This window comes from Lithohypha guttulata (assembly GCF_036872675.1).
Source record: "Lithohypha guttulata strain CCFEE 5908 chromosome Unknown scaffold_1, whole genome shotgun sequence".
NCBI lineage: Eukaryota > Fungi > Ascomycota > Eurotiomycetes > Chaetothyriales > Trichomeriaceae > Lithohypha > Lithohypha guttulata.
Window position 1 is genome coordinate 2,755,300 of NW_027042750.1, and position 17,528 is coordinate 2,772,827.

Below are 17,528 nucleotides of genomic sequence, written 5' to 3' on the forward strand. Positions count from 1 at the left end.
TCACAGTTGAACTCGACGGCTACCGTAAGTGTTCATACTGTACATATTGTACTCTAGGACGTGCTTGCATTGGATTTCTGGCATTTCACTCATATCACTGTCACTATGGCACCTAATAAATATCAGCAGCACCCCCCTTTCAGCCCAAACGCTAAGCTCCTGCAACGCTTCTACGCACCACTGATACTTCTTAGTGTCTACGATCCGACTCGAGGAAGAACAAATGAGGAGACGTTGGATGACGTAGTTACCGACCAACTGACTGAGCTTTGGCATAAATTCCTTGACAGTATCTTGTTGTTGTGCGACTTCGAGAAAGGTGGTGATACTGTGGCTGCAATAGGTGCCCAAACGACCCCGGAAAGTCCTATATACTGGCTCGCGTCAAACTCGGGGAAAGTCAAGCGATCTCGCGAACACCTCGTCTGGATATTTGAGCAACTGAATAGGATGTGTGCAGATGAAGGTATTTCTTACAAGGTACAAGAGGGCATCGTGAAAGAGTCGATCAGTTTTTGCTCGAAACGAATCAACGATCAGAGTCGGTGGTTATCGAAGGATATCCAGCATGCACGACAAGCCGCTGGGGCGTCCACCACGAACGAAGGTAAGCCAAATCAACATCTCTAATGTTTTTGTGTTGAAGCCACCTAGAAGTCCGTCTGCTCGAAAGTCTTGTGCAATTCACCTCATTGGCAGGACTTGGCGACAATCACTGTCTCTGCTTGTTCGCCTACAAGTTTCGCAAAACTTCGGAAATGAAATGGCTGACTGAGAAACATCACGCAAATCCAGGGAGCATTTGGTCAAGTATTCGACATCACATCGGTCGACTTGGAGTCTGGGAGAAAGCAGCTGCAGTTCTTGTGCGTGGCACAAAACGCTTCCCACAAAGAGTAGAGAAGGCCAGCATTGAGCTCGTGACGCCTGCTCCATACGTTGATTTGCCATGCAGAGATGACGAACAAATACCCAGCCTGGATCGGGTCATGAAAACCATGTTTGATGCAAACAATCGAAATGTGGCGCGGCAGCTCAATGATGCCTTGGAGGAAACGAACATCGTCGCAGAGATCAAAGCGCCCTTTCGACAACGTTACACGCAATTTGACCCCAGACCACATGCAGAATTGCTGGTGTTAGAGCATTTCAATACCAAGAAATTAGAGTTTGTGGCTGATGATCCGTATATTGGCTGTAGCAAACCTTCGTGCTACTGCTGTGATCTGTACATGCGATGTCATCCGATGAAACTTGCACGACGACCGACTCATGGCAACCTGTGGATCAACTGGGCGCCGCCTATGCCGCTCCAGCCTAGTGAGAGAAAGGCGATTACAGGAGTACGTCCACAAGAGCATCACACCTTCATCATCTTACAAAATATGCTTACGGAGATCCGGCGTGATTTACGAAAGCAGATCGAATCAAGAAGACCCAGAGGAAGACGGCTGCCAGACTCTACGACAGGTATGATGAGCACTCAGGAAGGTTCACAATTGATACTAGACAAAGTGGTTGGAGAGATGCTGAACTTGAGCGTTATTCGAGACGTGCCTAAACATTCGGAGCTGTATAGCAGGAGCCAAGTTCCGCCAGAAGGAAACGGTCCAGACTCGATTGCCCAGGTGTTGATCGCACAGTCAGCAGGAACAGCCATGAAATCGAAGCTGCCCAATGATGAGGTGCCTGAGCATCGTGCGTCGCACCTGCTCCACGTTTTCACCACAAGCAGACAATCGGACCTTCGACGAACTGGTTTGCCAATCAGGCAGCAAAATGATCTGCTCGACCAGTCCCAACACAAAGATGGTCAGTCTGATGATGTGGTGGTCTTCGGTGGCAGACGTATCCGGTCAACTTGATCAAGACAAGGCAACATAATCTTTAATGCCCTCTACAGTGATACGTGTAAGAGGTTAGCTGTTCGTTCGATAACATCTAATAGCGAAAAAAGTTCCCAATGCTCCCTAGATAGTTTGGTCCAGTCATTTGCAGATGGAAAGCACCTCTAAAGGCGAAGATGTGTTGTCAAATCAGTGAAATACACGTTCGCAACCCAATGCTATTAAGATGTAATGCAGTATGCATGGACTTTTGAAATAACGCAACCCTGCAAGGTGCATACAACCAATCACATACAAGATTGTGGTTCAAAGCTATCTCGATCAGATACGGTAGAGCAGGGGTCATCACGGTTTGAGAAGGACACAAATAGGTACAAATCCCGGCACATGTTCGATTTCCTTCTACTTCTCTGTTCACCTCGAAGCGAATTTGAGGGTTCGTTTCTGGGCAGTGATGGATTACTATCCAGATATCGGAGCTATGATGACTGGCAATCGAGATGAGGTGAGTACTTGTCTAATTAGGCAGTGCTTCGGATGTGAATGACTCGTATAGGATGCTAACCTCGTCAACCATGTTCTTGGACAGATTTGGGGCATTATGGATGGCGATAAGGCTCTTGCAAAAAGGACTTGGTATCGGGTCAACAAGGTGAGATCGGCAGAAGAGGCGCAGCTGAACTCGCTTTCCAAGCTCACAGAAGTCGATCCATCCACCAAGTCTCTACTAGAGCAGGAGGAATCTATATGGTCTCATGATCCGTCCGCTTTCTGGGGTCGAACTCAACTAGGTCAGGCTCGAAGACTTGACCCACAAGGGCAAATTGTTCAATTCTACATGCAAAGGAGCACAGATGACGCGTAGTCACGCATTGCTCGGAGAGCTGCATGTCTGTTACTTGACGACTACCGCGTTGAGTATAGTCAATTTGACCCCGAGAAACTGGCAGGCAGCTTGGTTGCATGTGGTGCGGTCGATGACCTAGGCTTGGTCCTCAAGACGATCGAGCTCATGGTCGAAGCCGGATCCAGGTATAAGAACTTGGAGAAGTCACTCGGCAAAGGAGCAATATTTGTCCTGGGATGCAAGACTTCTGAGACCATGTAAGCTCTTGTTGTCACCCTCACTACCACAAGCATGCACTGACCTTAGTATGCAGCTGGACAAGGACTCTGCCCAAGAAAGGACAAATCTTCGAAGGTGTCATCAAACACCTGAAGAGTAACGAGATCGGCAGACTTGCAGGCGACGCTAAGTTTGCACGATTGCGTGAGACTCTCATTGGTGATAGGATGGCATTCTTTCGCCGAACTATGCATGAGTATACATCAACAACATTCCCTGACCTGTATCTGACTGAGGCGGATAGTTTCATGAATTGGCAATGATAGACATCAAGAAACAATATGCGCCAGGAAACCGAATGAGAAACGAATGCAATTGCTTTGACACTGACACCTGTCAAAAGAGATCCCGTCTGCTTTTATGTGATGCTCTCTGCAAGTGCCTTGTCGTGCGCGAACACATACCAGCCACGCTGATATCCTTCCGAACGACGACGTCGTATCGTCCTGTCCTGCCTCAGCTCGAAGCCAGCATGGTAGAACACCCCGATTGGGCTTAGTAGCACTATAGAAACGACGCTAATTTACATTTCTGCATTTTAGCGCGATGCACAGCAACTCACGTGCAGAAATGCATGCCCACCCCATGTTCACAAAGACAGCACGTCAACGCTTCTTCCTGCTCCGTTGCTGACCCGCTCGTCGACCATGGTATGTGCCCGTGATCTCACGAAGCAAAAACCTCAGGAGTCCACCAGCATATGCATCCTCTTTAGGAAAGAACCGTCCCGTACTCCTGGTATACTGAGCAAGCTCGACCTGAGTGTCAAAGATCCTGAGCACAACTCCTGAGCGGTTATTGTCAAGCAAATCTGCCAGATTGACGTGTGTGGATTTCACAGCCTTGATCATACGTATCAGTGAATGTCATTGTGTATTGAGTTTGGACAGACTGACCGCCTTCATTGCTTGCATGCTTTCTGGAAGTGGCTCAATGCCGAGAACAACACACATGTGTTCCCAGGCTTGCAGGTCATCGACATCAGTGCCAAAATGGTCATTGAAGTTCTCCACCATGGCACGTCTGAAGTCTTCTTGTGCTTGTAATCGTTCTGCTGGGTATTCGTCTCTGCTGTTCTTGCCCCAGTCGAAGAAATCGCACATCCGGTAAAATTCTCTGGGTGATGACTCAGTTCTGTTGTAGTCGAAGTCAGGATAGTAAGCGAAGAAGCGATCAATCTTGTCCATCTTTGGGGTGCGATTCTTGGACTTCTTGCTTTTTTCTTGCCCATGTTGTGATAGGAGAGATTGTTGCAGGAGTGTTGGTTGTGTGCGTGCTGATGCAGAGCATTTAACTTGCTCAGAAACCCCTGCTTGACGCAAGGTATATGCAACAGGGTGATCGTGCACTTCCGAGGGTGCTTGCATCAAGCATGGCTAGACCGAGACAGGTTCTGAATTCTGACCAGTTTCAGAGCCTGCCTAGGTCAGTGCAGTGTGATATCAGCAAAACCTATGGATCTGACGATACGATCAATACCGATCACTTCGTGTCAGGTGAGGTACTCCGTGACAGCGAAAAGACTTAAATATGACCTCGACGTCCACCTCGAGTTCAAAAGTCTCATAAGTCAACAACAACCACGCAGCAGACTGACAGATCATATCATCATTCACCCACCACAGCATCGACATGCCTTCCGATCAGAAGTCATACATGAGCCAGGCTGATGCCTCTCGGATTCAGTCATCGCAGGTGAGTCGTGGCTCGTACCAGATGGTAGCTTGCCCTAACGAAAACAGGCCAAATCTGGTGGTGATATGAGTTCGGGCGGGTTTGCTTCTCGTGCGCAAAGTGCCGGAGCACGTAACGCGAACTCTGGAACTAGTACTGGTAGCAATAGCGGGTCCAACAACTCCAGCTCGAAACCATCCTCGGAGAAATGATTCGGGAGGAGGGCAGGTACAGATACGGATGCCCTCCAAAGTTGTTGGTCGGGAGCGAGGAAGGCCGGAAGGATATCAAGTTTGACTACTTGATTGAAGTTGTATGAGAAGGGCTGATGAGATGGCAAGATATGTAGAGATGTTCAGTCTACTCGGCCATCCTAGTAGGCAAGGGTGGCTGACCGCGACCCTGGAAGGTCTCCAGCTTTGTGCTAATCATGAAAGTGAATGGATTGGGTATATAATCAGCCAGAATATGGTCAGCTCCTCGACAAAGCTTTGCGAACAGACTGTACTAGGACACTTCTTTTCCTGTCAAACGTTCGTTCATGTCGACGTTGTGGTTGTTGGAAGACCGTTCTTATCTTCATTTATGTCTCCCACAACCTTTTCATCTTCCTTTTCGATGTCCTCCTTGACTTCAGTGACCTCGTTGGTCGGTTCTTCCAGATTCTCTTCAGGTCCCTGCTTGGCACTCCTCTCAGCTTCTATTTGAGGGGCCTTAGTAATATCGTCACGGTCTAGTGTCTTTGGCTTCACGTCTTCCGCAGGCTTTGGTTTTGGTGGCCAGACTACATTCACGGTGAGATCAGGTTGTTTGCTGTAGACACGTAGTCCAACCACACAGGCTGCATTCCAAGGCTCTTTTTCGTCCTCCTCCTCGTCGTCGGAATATGAATCTTGAGCTTTTGGAGCCTCAACAATGACAACTGGAAGAGGATTTGGCAAGGGTGCAGCCTTGACATCAATGGAAAGTGGCACTGCTGGTCCAGACTCGCCAGCGTCCTTCTGCTCGGGCTCTGATAAATTACCTTCACCACTTGTGACCTTTTGGTTGCTAGTATCATCACTACCTTCTTCTGCTGGGGGTTGGCCTTTCTGATGTGCTAGGTCGTACAGACGTCCAATGGTAATAACCTTCTCCTTGCGGTCTGGAAGATTACCTTTGATAACGTCTTCAGCATTTGGACGACCCCAATCTTGGGCTTCGATTTTGACGAACACAGTATATCTGCCTTTAACCAAGAAAAGCTCGACATTGGTAGACCTTCTGAGCTCATAGTTCGGCCTACTGCGAGCGATATACTCGTTTTCGTTGTTTACCGTACTGACTCGAAACTGTAGACGGTAGCCATATCGGCCTTCCAAGCCCTGCCAATAGCGATCGTCCAACTGAGAAAGCACGATGACTGTCTCGGTGTCCTCCGGCACATCTATGATGAATTTTGTCTGCTGGTATTCAAGGTTGCTAAAGGGTACTTGCATGGACGCCCATGTTTGTGATGTATACCAGGAATCATCGAATAGGCGTGTCCTGTCGATGTGTTTGAAATGGTTGAGGAAATCGGAATAACTCATCCAAAAGACACCATCATCACCAAACTTGTGACCCACTCTCTGTAGCCATTCTGCAGTCCATTGAGACGAACCATCAGCCCAGGCTCCAGACCACTCAGCACGGCCCCAAGGGTTACGGACTTTGACTAGACGCTCTCCGAAGTCATCGTAGGTATCGAGCACAGCATAAGCATGGCGATCAATTAGGCTGTTCCTTCGTTCTTTGCGCAGATCAGCCAAATATGGGTGGTCCTCAGAATAGCCGCGCCATTCACGGTAGAGAGCATCGCTGGCGCCGAACAAGAATTCCTTACCCATTTGGCGAAGCTCGTTCGTCCAGAACTTGTCCTTGTTAAGAATGTTGGTAGTATAGATCTCTGTGGTGACTCCACCAGTTAGATCCTCGACGCCCTCCCCAGTCTGACCGCCCTGAATCTCAGCATACCCGGCATGTGCCTTGGCGAAAGCTTTTTCGAGAAGTGGAACCCATGTCTCATTCTCGTCCCTGCACTTGGCAAAGTAGAGAGCTCGTGAGCCTCGTTGAAACAGTTCTGTATACTTTTGCTCTTGTTCTTTACCCCAGGTTGCAAGCATATCGTTGACACCTTCGTCGAATGCCTCGGCACCGAGGTAGAGCTTGTCGTCGATGATAGTAGGATGCCATTCACCATCGCGATAGAAAACAAAGCCATACACGCCGACTGAAGGAGGTTATCGAGCCGCAAATTGACTATGGAAGTCTTTCACTTACCATCTTGATCTCGTATAACACAAACTTTTTCCACAAGTTCTTTCGAACAGCTGAGTATGGAAAAGGCAGACATCAACCAACAGTCGCCGTTGGCACCTTGGATGATGTCGTCGGAGGTAGCGCCATTAGAGAAGAAGGTTGGCTTGTCAAAAATATCCTAGGGGTGTATCAGCACACGCCAAACCTGGTAAGTGGTTCATCTTACTGATACTCTCTTCACATCACTCGGCTCAAAACGATTATCGGGATCTTGTAACAAACCGTCGAGGAAGTCTCTTCTTCTATTGACCTTGAGGTCTGCCTCAATGTTGAAGAGGTCACTGTATTTCGTGTTTGAAGCAATACATTCTGCCACGATCCTTTTCACAGCATCTTCGCAACGAGATCTTGCTTCGTTGTAGGTGTTGGTCGCATTGAGACTTCCTTTGGGTTTTCTGGTCTGGTCCACGCTGGGAACCGTGTCAGGCAAGATCTTCGTAATTTTCCCGAGATGTTCTGGGCCAAAATTCGCCCACAGCTGGTTTATGCGCTCCTGAGGGTGCAGCTTAGGCTTGTTCTTCTTTTTCCCTTGAGTGTCGGGTCTTTTATCTGCAAGAGGAGCTTCGGACCCACTATCTGACTGACCCTGTCTAGCTTCTTCACCTTCGTTCAGCTCTTCTCCTGTACGATCGCCGTTGGCCAGTTTGCGTGCGCGTCCAGCTCGAGCTCGAAGGGATGGCGGCTTTCCGCGTATAGGTAACTGATGGTATTTCAAGCTAGAATTTGTGCACTGCGAAGTGAGCTGCTTGACCCTGTAAGAAGTGGCTTTTTGTGACCTTGAAGCAGGCATAATTGGGTAGGTATGTTAGAAACGGGCATGGAGAGGAGCAGCAGATAGACGAACAAGGACGATTAATTAGTTATCAGCAAAGGTAAACATTGTGCTGGCGATACGCCGTCACACTCTCAGAAGCTCGCTCGTGCATACGCACCAATGTCCAGGCTAACAAGCTTGAAGCTCGCTACTAGGTTTCACAGATGAGCAGTGATGCAGTCGCAGGTGTGTGCGACCGCGTAGGACTCCAGTTTAGGCGTCCAATAAATAACTTAGCAGGATTGTACATAACAAGCTCGTATCGTTCACCGGTTTGGTTGGACCCAGACAAGTGCCGGTAGAGGACATCGTACTCGCTTGCAGCGACTGGGAGGCACTTGCAAGAAAGGAAAGTCACAAGTAACCGTGCACGTTTGCACTCCTGTATGGGCCAGTGGGATTTACCCAATCAAGAGCGCAAACTCAATCAACTGCGGAGATTGTAAAGGACTGTCGAGAGTCGAGAACTACCTCGATATGTCCTGGTTTTGCAGTAACGCGAACGCTCGTGAATAGGACGCGTAATGTATAGAGTGTCTTTCTCACCTGCCTCTATCCTACTCCACGATTTTTGAACAATCTGTTGCCACGTTCGGGGAACCACGTTCAAGTTGTGACTGAGCTCTCCCATATCGAATTGCTCCGTCAGATATGGAACACGCTGATCTGAGGCATGCACATCTCATTCAGGTCTTTCCATTTATTCCATGTTCAAGGTGGGTCCAACATAGGGGATGGCTCGCCATCACTGCATGCTGGTCTTAAGACCTACTACTTCACTGTAGTAAGTGAAGCCAGCACCTGCGTAACTCTCGCTCGCTTGTCGGAGGAACTCAGAGGACGATGTCGCGACTCATTCTTGTGTTGGCGGCAACAACAGCATCAACAGCATTAACCTCAGCGCAATCAGCTAGTCCTATCCCAACCACAACGCAGGTCTTCTTCCCATATCCTGAGGGCAACATACCTCTCAACGCATTCGTCATAGCGCAAGTGAGTCATCCGAAGCTCCCATGTTCGCGTACTGATTCTCAATCACCTAGGACGCCACCGCCACGACCCTTGCCATTCAGTGTGCGCCCCAAGCTACGACAGAGTGCGACTTTCCAAGCCCAATCACCGTGACGGTCGGCCCTTCGACCTTTCACCTCGACCCGACTGGCATATACTATCCCCTAGGCTTGGTTGATTGCACGTTGAGTGGCACCACCGCAGCGGTCTGTGCAGTTACCGCAGGCATCTACGACGACCCAGACATCGGTTACAGGTCGGACAATGGTTGGCTCGATGTGACCACACCTGCCGCAAGCAGCACCACAAATACAGCAACATTTGCAGAGACCGATCTGGGCTATATCACTGTCACTATTCCTGCTGCATTGCTTCAGTCAGAAAGCAGTACAAGCAGTGGACACACCAATACAGCAAGCAGAACAAATCCGTTAGCAAGTACACCTATGCCTACCGGAGCCAGTGACAGCAGTGTAAACACTGCGACGACACCTATGATCACTGCCACTGGAGCTGCTAATTTACTTTCGAATACACTCACCTATGCTGGTTTGCTTGTCAGTCTCGTTACAACATTTTTACTCTCGTAACCTATACCACAAACTTCAGAACCACCATGCTCTTGCTATTTCTCTTAGGTACGTATCTAGCAAGCACCATGTGCACTACAAGACTTTCCTCCCTCCTTGTTTGGATTCTCCCACACACTTTATACATGCTTGTTCTTGTCTGTCTGTCGTCTGCCTCATATCTTAGCACTTGATGAATTCGAACAACGTGTCATGCCCTTTGGGCGTACCTCATGGAGCGCTCAAATGAATCATCGGCATCAGCAAAGCAAAGGGTTGCATCAGCCAAGTTAAAAAGTGAAGTTCTGACACTTTTGGTGACTATTCAAAAATACACCTGCACTCTCATTCCTGTTGTCACCTTCACCCATGCGGACAAACAAACACGCGGTAAGCTAGAACTATCACTGACTGACACAAATAATGCCTGATTCCAAACCCGCTTCTCTTAATTACGTCCTTCTATCTTTCGCACGCTTTCTCTTTTCCCTACCATCTTTCTTCACCTAACACCCGTGCCGGTTCTTACCTTCGTGCAACCGTTGAATCCTTGAGATCAATACCTTGCACAGTTGCAAAGAGGTCCCCAAAATGTATTCCCTATCTATCATTCTCACTGTCCTTGCGACATATTTCCTCTCTTCATATCTACCAGAACCTACCACCATCATTCCCTGGATCGCTCAATCAGCTTCTCCTCTCGAACTTCTCACACAAACCGTTGTCCCTTCGATCACCAGCCGTGTCGTCGATGCCCTCGAATCAATTTCAGGGTTACCCGAACCACCTAGATTGGACCGCAATATCTGCGAGCCTGTGATGTTCGACTCGTCTGACCATGCTACTCATGACTCAATATACAGAAAAACAGTTTGCCAACCTATCCCGCTACCTTCTAGATCAGAGAAGCTAGTAGCTTATACCAAGTATGCAATCCGGTTACTGAAATATGCCAAAGATGTAGCTCTTTCGACAAGCAGTAACTCTTTCCTGGCTGACCTCTCTCTTTCTGTCATCCTCAATATACTCTTCGGGGCCACATTCTCCTCATTGTGGTATCGCTCAAGCAAGCGAGCCACTCGAATTAGCCATCTCGAAGACACGAACGTGAAGCTCAACAAAAACGAGGCTGCCCTCAAGAAACAGGTAGAAGCACTCAAGGGAAATCCTAAGGAACGTCAAACGGAAGTTCATAGTAGTCAAAGAATACTACAGCTGACCATGGAACGAGATGATTTGAAATACAAGTGCAGTAGTCTTTCCCTCACTTGTGGCAATCTGCGAGCGGAGAGACAGGAGCTGCGCAACAGTACCATTCGTCGATCGTGCTTCGAGCGACGACTTGAAGTGTTTGAAAGAGCCAAGGCTGCTGCAAGAGAAAAGCAAATCAAGACTGAGGAACTGGAGAAGTCGCTGCAAGACCAGATAGCAATCGTTCGCGAACAGAACGTGAACCTACAAGCCCGGGATGAGACCATTGGGGTCACAGTGACCGATCTCGAGACTGCCAAAGAGACAATGCGAAGACAGAGAACAGCCTTGGCACGAGAGCAGCAGAAAATTCAGTCCTTAGCAGCTGAGCTCTCGGCTCTTCAGGATGAGCTGAAGACTGAACGCGAGGCCTGTGCGACTGAAAAGACCGCTTTGATGGTTGCACATGAGAAGGAGTTGAGAAAGGAACGTAGAGGCTTCGCCACGAAGAAGGCGACCTTGATTGCTGCACATCGGAAAGAGCTGCAGGAGTTACAGACAGAGAAGATCGAGCTCCTAGCATACAAAACTGAGTGTCTTGAGCTCAGAGATGTGTCGTCGAAGAAACAAGAGGAGCTCGACGCCCTTCTTTCTCAAAATACTGTTCTGGACAACAAGAACCAGACATTGCGGCAGGAGCTCTCACAGATGAAGAAGAACCAAGAAAAGTCTGAAGAGAGGACACAGAAGCTGCAAAAAGAGTCGAAGACAATTCGGGAAGAGCGAGATGCTGAACAGGAAGAACTCACAGCAGCTTACGAGGAAATGGACAAGCTCGAGAACGATCGAAACAGCATGTCGCGGACGCTCGAAGGAGTCAAGGCTGTGTGCTGCGAGGCCGCATCCTTTGTGTATGTCGAGTCTTATGCTCGTCAATTCTTTGCTTCGCTTTCAGGAACGCAGCCTGGCCGTCGTTCTAGACTTACTCGCGTTCGACGCGCCGATCGTGTCGTCCCTGTACCCAACCCACGAGACGCGGAAGACGATGTTGCTGGCAACGCAGTAAATAGGCCAGCCTCTAGCACTGTATGCTCGCAAGCCGTCATCCACATCCCCACAAGCTCGCGAGCTCTTGTCTTAGTACCTCGAAAGCTTTGTCCTTCAAAGGATGTGGCATTTAGCTCCTGGTCGTTACACATTGAGACGACAACAACGCCACGAAAGATCATGGCTCTGCTCATGATTGAGCATAAGAAAGCCGCCTTGAGCAAATATCGCTTGTCGCCACAAACTCATATTAAACGCATACAGCTCCCACTGTCTTTGGATTGCATGCTAAGCACCACTGCTCTTGCCTCAGCTGCTACTCCGTTTATAGGTCCTGTCCGGGCTCCGTCAGACGATGCGTAACCTCAGGATGAGAGCGATCGTAAAGAAATTTCAGAAGATTCAGCTATTGACCAAGGCGTGGTGGAGGAGTCTGAGCTCAAGAATTGTCAAGATGCGAGCAACAAGAGCGAAGCACACAGTGAGCAGACCTCTTCATCGAAAGATGCTGCTAGAGAATCCGACGATACTCCAAAGATGGTGCCCGATGGCGACATGACTGCGACCAGTGCTTCGGCCACGGCTCCTCAGCCTGCTGGCCTTGCAGAAGCTTCACCTTCGGAGCCCAAGACTACACTTCCACTGGTGGCTGAAGCTCTTGAAGTACCAGAACAAGAGACCCAGTCGCCACTTATGCCACAATCTAGTGCAAGTGAAGATGCAGGCCCAGTGCACGAAGAATCCTCCTCTGAAGCCCAGACACCAAGTCCCAAGGATGGGCCTGTCGTTTTGATAGCCGATCAGCAGAGTGACGCGATAGTCGAGTCAAGTGCTGCTGCAAACCAGTTGCCGTTGCTGTCAACGCCGCAGGAGCCACGAACTCTGTCGCAGCAAGATCGTTGGCAACCGCCACAGCAAATGACACAGCAAGAGAACTTAGGTGCCCAGACATCTGAGACTCCGAGCAACACCGATGACAATTCGGCTTCTGGAAGTCCTCCTCGACGAAGTCTAAAAAGAAAAAGCAGGGACACGACGCCATGGAACGAGCGAAAAGCCAAAAAGCGGAGCGCAGATTCAAGCCCAAGTTCGTGCACTTCCCGCCAAGATGTCCAGCAAATTACGTCCCCTCCAGAAAGCCAGCAGTTACAACCACAGAATGTGGTCCTCAACAATGGCCAATCGTCGGCGACTGCTGAACAAGCTCCAATCTTCCCTCCACTACGAGCTGAGGAGACTGTGCACCAAGCGCAAACAACAGAGCGGCCAATGGGTACTGAACACGTTGCGAAGCCGACGCAGTCAGATGCGCAACCAATGGGGGTCGTTGAAGGCACCGTGCCACAACAAGCAGACGAGCAACTCATGGATCTAGATCAGACCGCAGAGTCACAACATCCAGAGTCTCAAGCCATGGAGCTCGACGAGGAGACACACTCACGTCAAGACGAGTCAGATACCAACGTTTTCGGGCTGAACTCACAGGATCAGCCATACACGCCGCGCTTCGAACCGGATAGTCCAATGTCAGATCCGGAACCACAAAGCGTTCCATCGCTGAGTTCGTCTCCAACGTTCAACCGCGTCATGAACAACACCACGTTCACTCCTACCAGGCGCGTCGTACCTCAATTCGGCGTGACAACTCCTTTATCAGCCTCAGCTGCACAACAGGAGTCCCCGCCATCGAACCAATCCGAATCGCCCTCGAGCTTTGGTGGGTTGACTCTTTGACACGGCTCATACCACATCGTCTCGGACGACTCCGGTTCAATTGGCAACGTCTGGGGAACGACTGCGCCATACGAGAAGACGTGGATGTGGGTTTTAGTGAAGGACGAATGGGATGATAGACGAGCAGTACTGGTGCATGGAATATAATAAGTTGAATTCGAGTGAGATGGTTGGACTATGTTCTGCTATTGGGTAGACTAGGTTGGTCGAGGGTCAAGAGCAAAAAGTTTTCGCGACGAATGAGAACGAAGAAGGCGAAAATCAGGTATCCGAAGCCTCAAGTGCTATCCGCAATGTCTGACCACAAAGGAAATGTGCTCGTGGGTTGTCTCGCCACTACACTGCCCGTCTGGTCTCGCCCTCAGTGGCTTTGAGCGAAGGTACGCAGGCGTAGTGATTCGTAGCTCCCACAGCACAGGTCCGATGTGCAGTACGTAGCAGCATTGTCAGAGCCACACAGGAACGTCAGGACTTTTCTCTCGACGGAGCGAGTGTGTGTTGAGAACTACACGGATAATGGCTACAAATGACAGCAGGGAGTTCAAGAGAAGGTATTGATTGCAATAGAAGAAGAACCATTGCAGAGACATTTTTGGTAGTGCAGAGATTGTCCTTGAACGACCACTATGAAGGATGAAGGCATCGTCGTTCAGAACGATTGAGTAACTAGGAAGAAAAAAGAAAGAAAGAAACACATTACAATTGACACATGACAATCTCGTCTTTCTATTGCGATGTGTGCGCCTGGATCATAGTCCAGATTGCACAGCTACTCTATCTGCTTGTTCCAAATCTACACCTTTCCAATGCTTAGAGCCACGTCGTCTTCACATTGACTCGTTTCGCAGAGAGCTCGATCGAGGTTTCCACTGCAGCCGGTGCGTAGTCAACAGCTTCTGCCTGTCCTCGAAACTCGGATCCAAATCTCTCTCCTCGTAAGCGCGAAGTGCCACGACTTTATCATGTTGCGGTTTGACGACATATCTATCACTGAGAAGACCAGCCTCATACCTTTCGCAGTCGGCTCTTGCGGACGTGCTTAGTGTGTCGGGCGCGAAAGATTTAAGGTCTACGTCTCCCACAATAATGGCTGGTCGTGAATTGTGCCTACCAACATCAACGTCTTCGAAACATTTCGACGAGGCGGTTCCCCCGTGAATCGTTTTAGGATGGAGGAGGATAGGCGAGAAGACTTGATTTAAAGGACAAGCTGATCTTCCAGTGACGTCGTCAGTCACGGTCTGAACAGCATTTCCCGTACAGTAAGTGCTCTCTGTTGGGTTCTCTGGGTAGTTGTTGTAGGATCCCTCGAAGTGTGGATGCGACTGTTCTTCAGCCTCTGTAAACTGCTCTGCAAGATTCAGTAGCACACAGCTGTCTGGCCAAAACTGAAGAAGCAGCTGCATATGGTACGGAGCTTCGTGGCTCAGATAATCCACCTTACACACTTGTGTATTGATATTTGGGGAGTCTTCTATCCACTCCTGCAGTGCTTCAAGAACAGCCTCGGTTAGCCATCGGTCTCCCTCAAAACACTGGTCTGGCCGAGAATACTGGCCTGGTTGACAATGTTGGTCTGGCTGAGGATATGAAGAAGAATAAACAGACACATCATATTGAAAATCAGCGTTGCCTCCCAAGTAGTAGGATTCGCAGAATGATTGGGAAGCAGCGTCGTAGACATAGTACTCAGATGGGAAGAAATTGTCCATGTCTGCAATGAAGATGCTTGAGAAGGCTGACGCCCCATGCATGAGTAGACATGACTGATATAGCTCGCAACTAAAGCACGGTTGCGTGTCGTGAAAACAGCCTCACTCTGGAATCTGATTGTTGGAATGAAACTGTACGAAACCTGGTCTTACAAGAGACAAAGGTCTGGGCTCTCCGAGACGACTATCTTGAATTTCATGGAACTGCTTTGGGGAAGAAGCTTCTCAGGCTGGACGTCGAACTTCCTTGTGGTGTCTCACGAGAACAAAGGGGTCCGCCTCATCTCGTCTTGAAGTCTCGGACTAGGTTGCTGAAATATTCATTCTGTTCCTCGGCCAACTTTCCTTGTGTGTCGCTAATGATGGTCATGACAAGAGTATAATTGTTGAACAGAAAGCGATTGCGCTTACTGGCGTCTCCAGCTCCTTTCGCCAACTTGCCCATCAACGCCTCATACTCAGTACGCAATCTTGTCAGACTGTGAGCGAGTGGCTCATCATCGCCAGTGGTAGGGCTCAAAGTTAGCAAACCATGCAGGAATTGACCAAAACGCTGAGTGATTGGGTGAGGTGCAACAGTATTTGACGTGCTGGCGGCACCACCAACGAGGGAAAAGGCTGCGGCAGCTCCGCGGTTTGCAGAAGTTGGCGCTTTCTTTAAGGAATCAACATGCATATCCATTGCTTTTTGAAAGCGCGGCCAGAGAAGGATGTTAGTATAGTTTACATAGTCGTCCATGACAGGCACTTTGCGTCGTTGTGCTTCGAAGGCATATTGCTGATTCAGACGAATACAAATCAATATACCCAGGCAGTCGGTCGTTGTTTCGATAAGACGCTTGGTCAAATGGTTGCCTAAAGTGAAGGTAGGCTCGAAAATCTCTGCAACACGTCTCGCAACTTGGTGGTAAGAGCTAGTTGAGAAGAGTTCAGTCACAGCGGAGTACTCAGCCGACAGGTTGTCAAGGAGGACTTGATTGAAATTGCGGAAAGGGACTTCTATGTAAGAGGTTGTCTTGCCGTCTTCAGCAAGATGAGAGGGAAGTGCTCTGTCGTCCTTAAACTTTAGGTAATCAGCTCGGCGGCCGAGATTGAAGGCATCGTATTGTGGCTGTGATCCTTTAGACGATCCGAGAACATTTTGTTTTCGTGGCGTGGGTTCAGAAGCCAGCAAGTCATTCTGATCTATGTTGTGGAGTGGCATTTTTTCAAGAGCAGCATTGTACCGAGCAAAATTGCTACTATAGTACCACTTCATTGTGTTGACATAAGCTTGGCCAATATCGCTGGCAAGCTGAGAATTAGCTCTCGCCAGAAAAGGGTATAGTTCCTTGTATTTGAGAAATGACTGCTGCTGGATAACTTGAGCATTGATGTTCGGAGAGCGTAGCGACTTGATCTGGGTTACCAGGTAGTCACGAATTCTTTCTACTGCCTTAGACTTCAGGTCTTCCAGTAAGGGTTTGATGTCCTCAGCTGCCTTTGTTTGGCCACGGCTCTTTATTTTCTCGTCAACATTGAGCTGTCTGGCTTCTATCTCTGTTAACGCTTTCGCGAAAGTGTCGTCGATGAGTCCCTCAGAGATGGCACGGATCGTACGGGGAGACAAGCTGATATCTTCGACAGCCGGGCCGAGCAACTGCTCGACTTTTCGGCGGTTATCAAGCTGCGCATTGAGATGAATCGAACGGGCTTGTAGAGACTCGATTTCGGCGGAGACCTGGCCTAATTCGGCCTTGAAATCGGAAAGATAGGACTCGACAGAATTGAGGAGGGCATCGACTGCGAAGACCGAGGTCTGGAAATCCTCCAATACCTTTCTTTCGACTTTGGGTCTGGCAGCAGGAGTGACGACTTTCGGCGTAATCTCCTCGCCATCTTGCCCTATGTAGTCCTGTAGACTCAATCCATTAAATTCGATCTCAGCTTCTGGCTCTGACCCATGGCCACCTTGTGCTTCGGAACCCTGATGTCTTCTTGCTGGCCCAAGTATATGCTGCAAGACGTCGACTGGATCTATCACATCTTCTGGTGGTGGCTTGTGCTCTTGCCGTAGATTTGAGGCCGTCAGTTGCCTCTGGAGCAACGGGAGGGAAACATTGGACGAGTTCGGGGAGAAACCAAGATCTAGAGAAGTACTGGAGTTTGTCCTGCCAACACCAATACCTAGCCCATTTCCTTGAGGTTGTGCTAGTTGACTTGGTTGTCGTGGGCCGGGTGAGCGATACCGGCTTGGAGTGCTTGAGTTCGAGGTCGACGCGTTCGAGAAGCGGTCTAGCCACATAGTCAGACTACATGGTCGGGTTATTGAACATTTGTCGTTAACAGCTTGCTCCCTGACTGTATAGTATCTGATCTGACAGACAGCTATCAATAATTGCCGCAGACGACGTTGCTATTAGTGCTCTATATGGGCAAGTGCCTCAAACCCCTTGCACCAGGTCAGGCTGCTCTTACCAATGC

The 17,528-nt window shown here is 49.2% G+C and overlaps 9 protein-coding genes across 9 annotated transcripts; 6 read left to right on the top strand and 3 right to left on the bottom strand.

Annotated features, from left to right (window-relative positions):
• Positions 1-105: 105 nt before the first annotated feature.
• On the top strand, positions 106-1,865 carry LTR64_001002 (uncharacterized protein; the record flags this gene model as incomplete). Its single annotated transcript, XM_064895383.1, has 2 exons — positions 106-607; positions 655-1,865. The coding sequence occupies 2 exons, from the start codon at positions 106-108 to the stop codon at positions 1,863-1,865; spliced, it is 1,713 nt and encodes a 570-aa protein (XP_064758070.1).
• Positions 1,866-2,301: 436 nt separating this feature from the next.
• LTR64_001003 (uncharacterized protein) lies at positions 2,302-2,712 on the top strand (the record flags this gene model as incomplete). The annotated part of the gene is made up of 2 exons (XM_064895384.1): positions 2,302-2,352; positions 2,404-2,712. The coding sequence occupies 2 exons, from the start codon at positions 2,302-2,304 to the stop codon at positions 2,710-2,712; spliced, it is 360 nt and encodes a 119-aa protein (XP_064758071.1).
• Positions 2,713-2,859: 147 nt separating this feature from the next.
• Positions 2,860-3,236, top strand: LTR64_001004 (uncharacterized protein; the record flags this gene model as incomplete). The annotated part of the gene is made up of 2 exons (XM_064895385.1): positions 2,860-2,951; positions 3,008-3,236. The coding sequence occupies 2 exons, from the start codon at positions 2,860-2,862 to the stop codon at positions 3,234-3,236; spliced, it is 321 nt and encodes a 106-aa protein (XP_064758072.1).
• A 342-nt stretch (positions 3,237-3,578) lies between these two features.
• On the bottom strand, positions 3,579-4,160 carry LTR64_001005 (uncharacterized protein; the record flags this gene model as incomplete). Its single annotated transcript, XM_064895386.1, has 2 exons — positions 3,579-3,815; positions 3,870-4,160. 2 exons carry the CDS (start codon positions 4,158-4,160, stop codon positions 3,579-3,581), a joined length of 528 nt encoding a protein of 175 aa, XP_064758073.1.
• A 445-nt stretch (positions 4,161-4,605) lies between these two features.
• LTR64_001006 (uncharacterized protein) lies at positions 4,606-4,859 on the top strand (the record flags this gene model as incomplete). The annotated part of the gene is made up of 2 exons (XM_064895387.1): positions 4,606-4,668; positions 4,716-4,859. 2 exons carry the CDS (start codon positions 4,606-4,608, stop codon positions 4,857-4,859), a joined length of 207 nt encoding a protein of 68 aa, XP_064758074.1.
• Positions 4,860-5,186: 327 nt separating this feature from the next.
• LTR64_001007 (uncharacterized protein) lies at positions 5,187-7,777 on the bottom strand (the record flags this gene model as incomplete). The annotated part of the gene is made up of 3 exons (XM_064895388.1): positions 5,187-6,898; positions 6,949-7,105; positions 7,154-7,777. 3 exons carry the CDS (start codon positions 7,775-7,777, stop codon positions 5,187-5,189), a joined length of 2,493 nt encoding a protein of 830 aa, XP_064758075.1.
• An 867-nt stretch (positions 7,778-8,644) lies between these two features.
• LTR64_001008 (uncharacterized protein) lies at positions 8,645-9,402 on the top strand (the record flags this gene model as incomplete). Its single annotated transcript, XM_064895389.1, has 2 exons — positions 8,645-8,794; positions 8,845-9,402. 2 exons carry the CDS (start codon positions 8,645-8,647, stop codon positions 9,400-9,402), a joined length of 708 nt encoding a protein of 235 aa, XP_064758076.1.
• A 570-nt stretch (positions 9,403-9,972) lies between these two features.
• On the top strand, positions 9,973-13,353 carry LTR64_001009 (uncharacterized protein; the record flags this gene model as incomplete). The annotated part of the gene is made up of 2 exons (XM_064895390.1): positions 9,973-11,634; positions 11,989-13,353. The coding sequence occupies 2 exons, from the start codon at positions 9,973-9,975 to the stop codon at positions 13,351-13,353; spliced, it is 3,027 nt and encodes a 1,008-aa protein (XP_064758077.1).
• Positions 13,354-15,345: 1,992 nt separating this feature from the next.
• Positions 15,346-17,349, bottom strand: VPS52 (Vacuolar protein sorting-associated protein 52; the record flags this gene model as incomplete). Its single annotated transcript, XM_064895391.1, has 1 exon — positions 15,346-17,349. The coding sequence occupies one exon, from the start codon at positions 17,347-17,349 to the stop codon at positions 15,346-15,348; it is 2,004 nt and encodes a 667-aa protein (XP_064758078.1).
• Between the last annotated feature and the right edge of the window lie 179 nt (positions 17,350-17,528).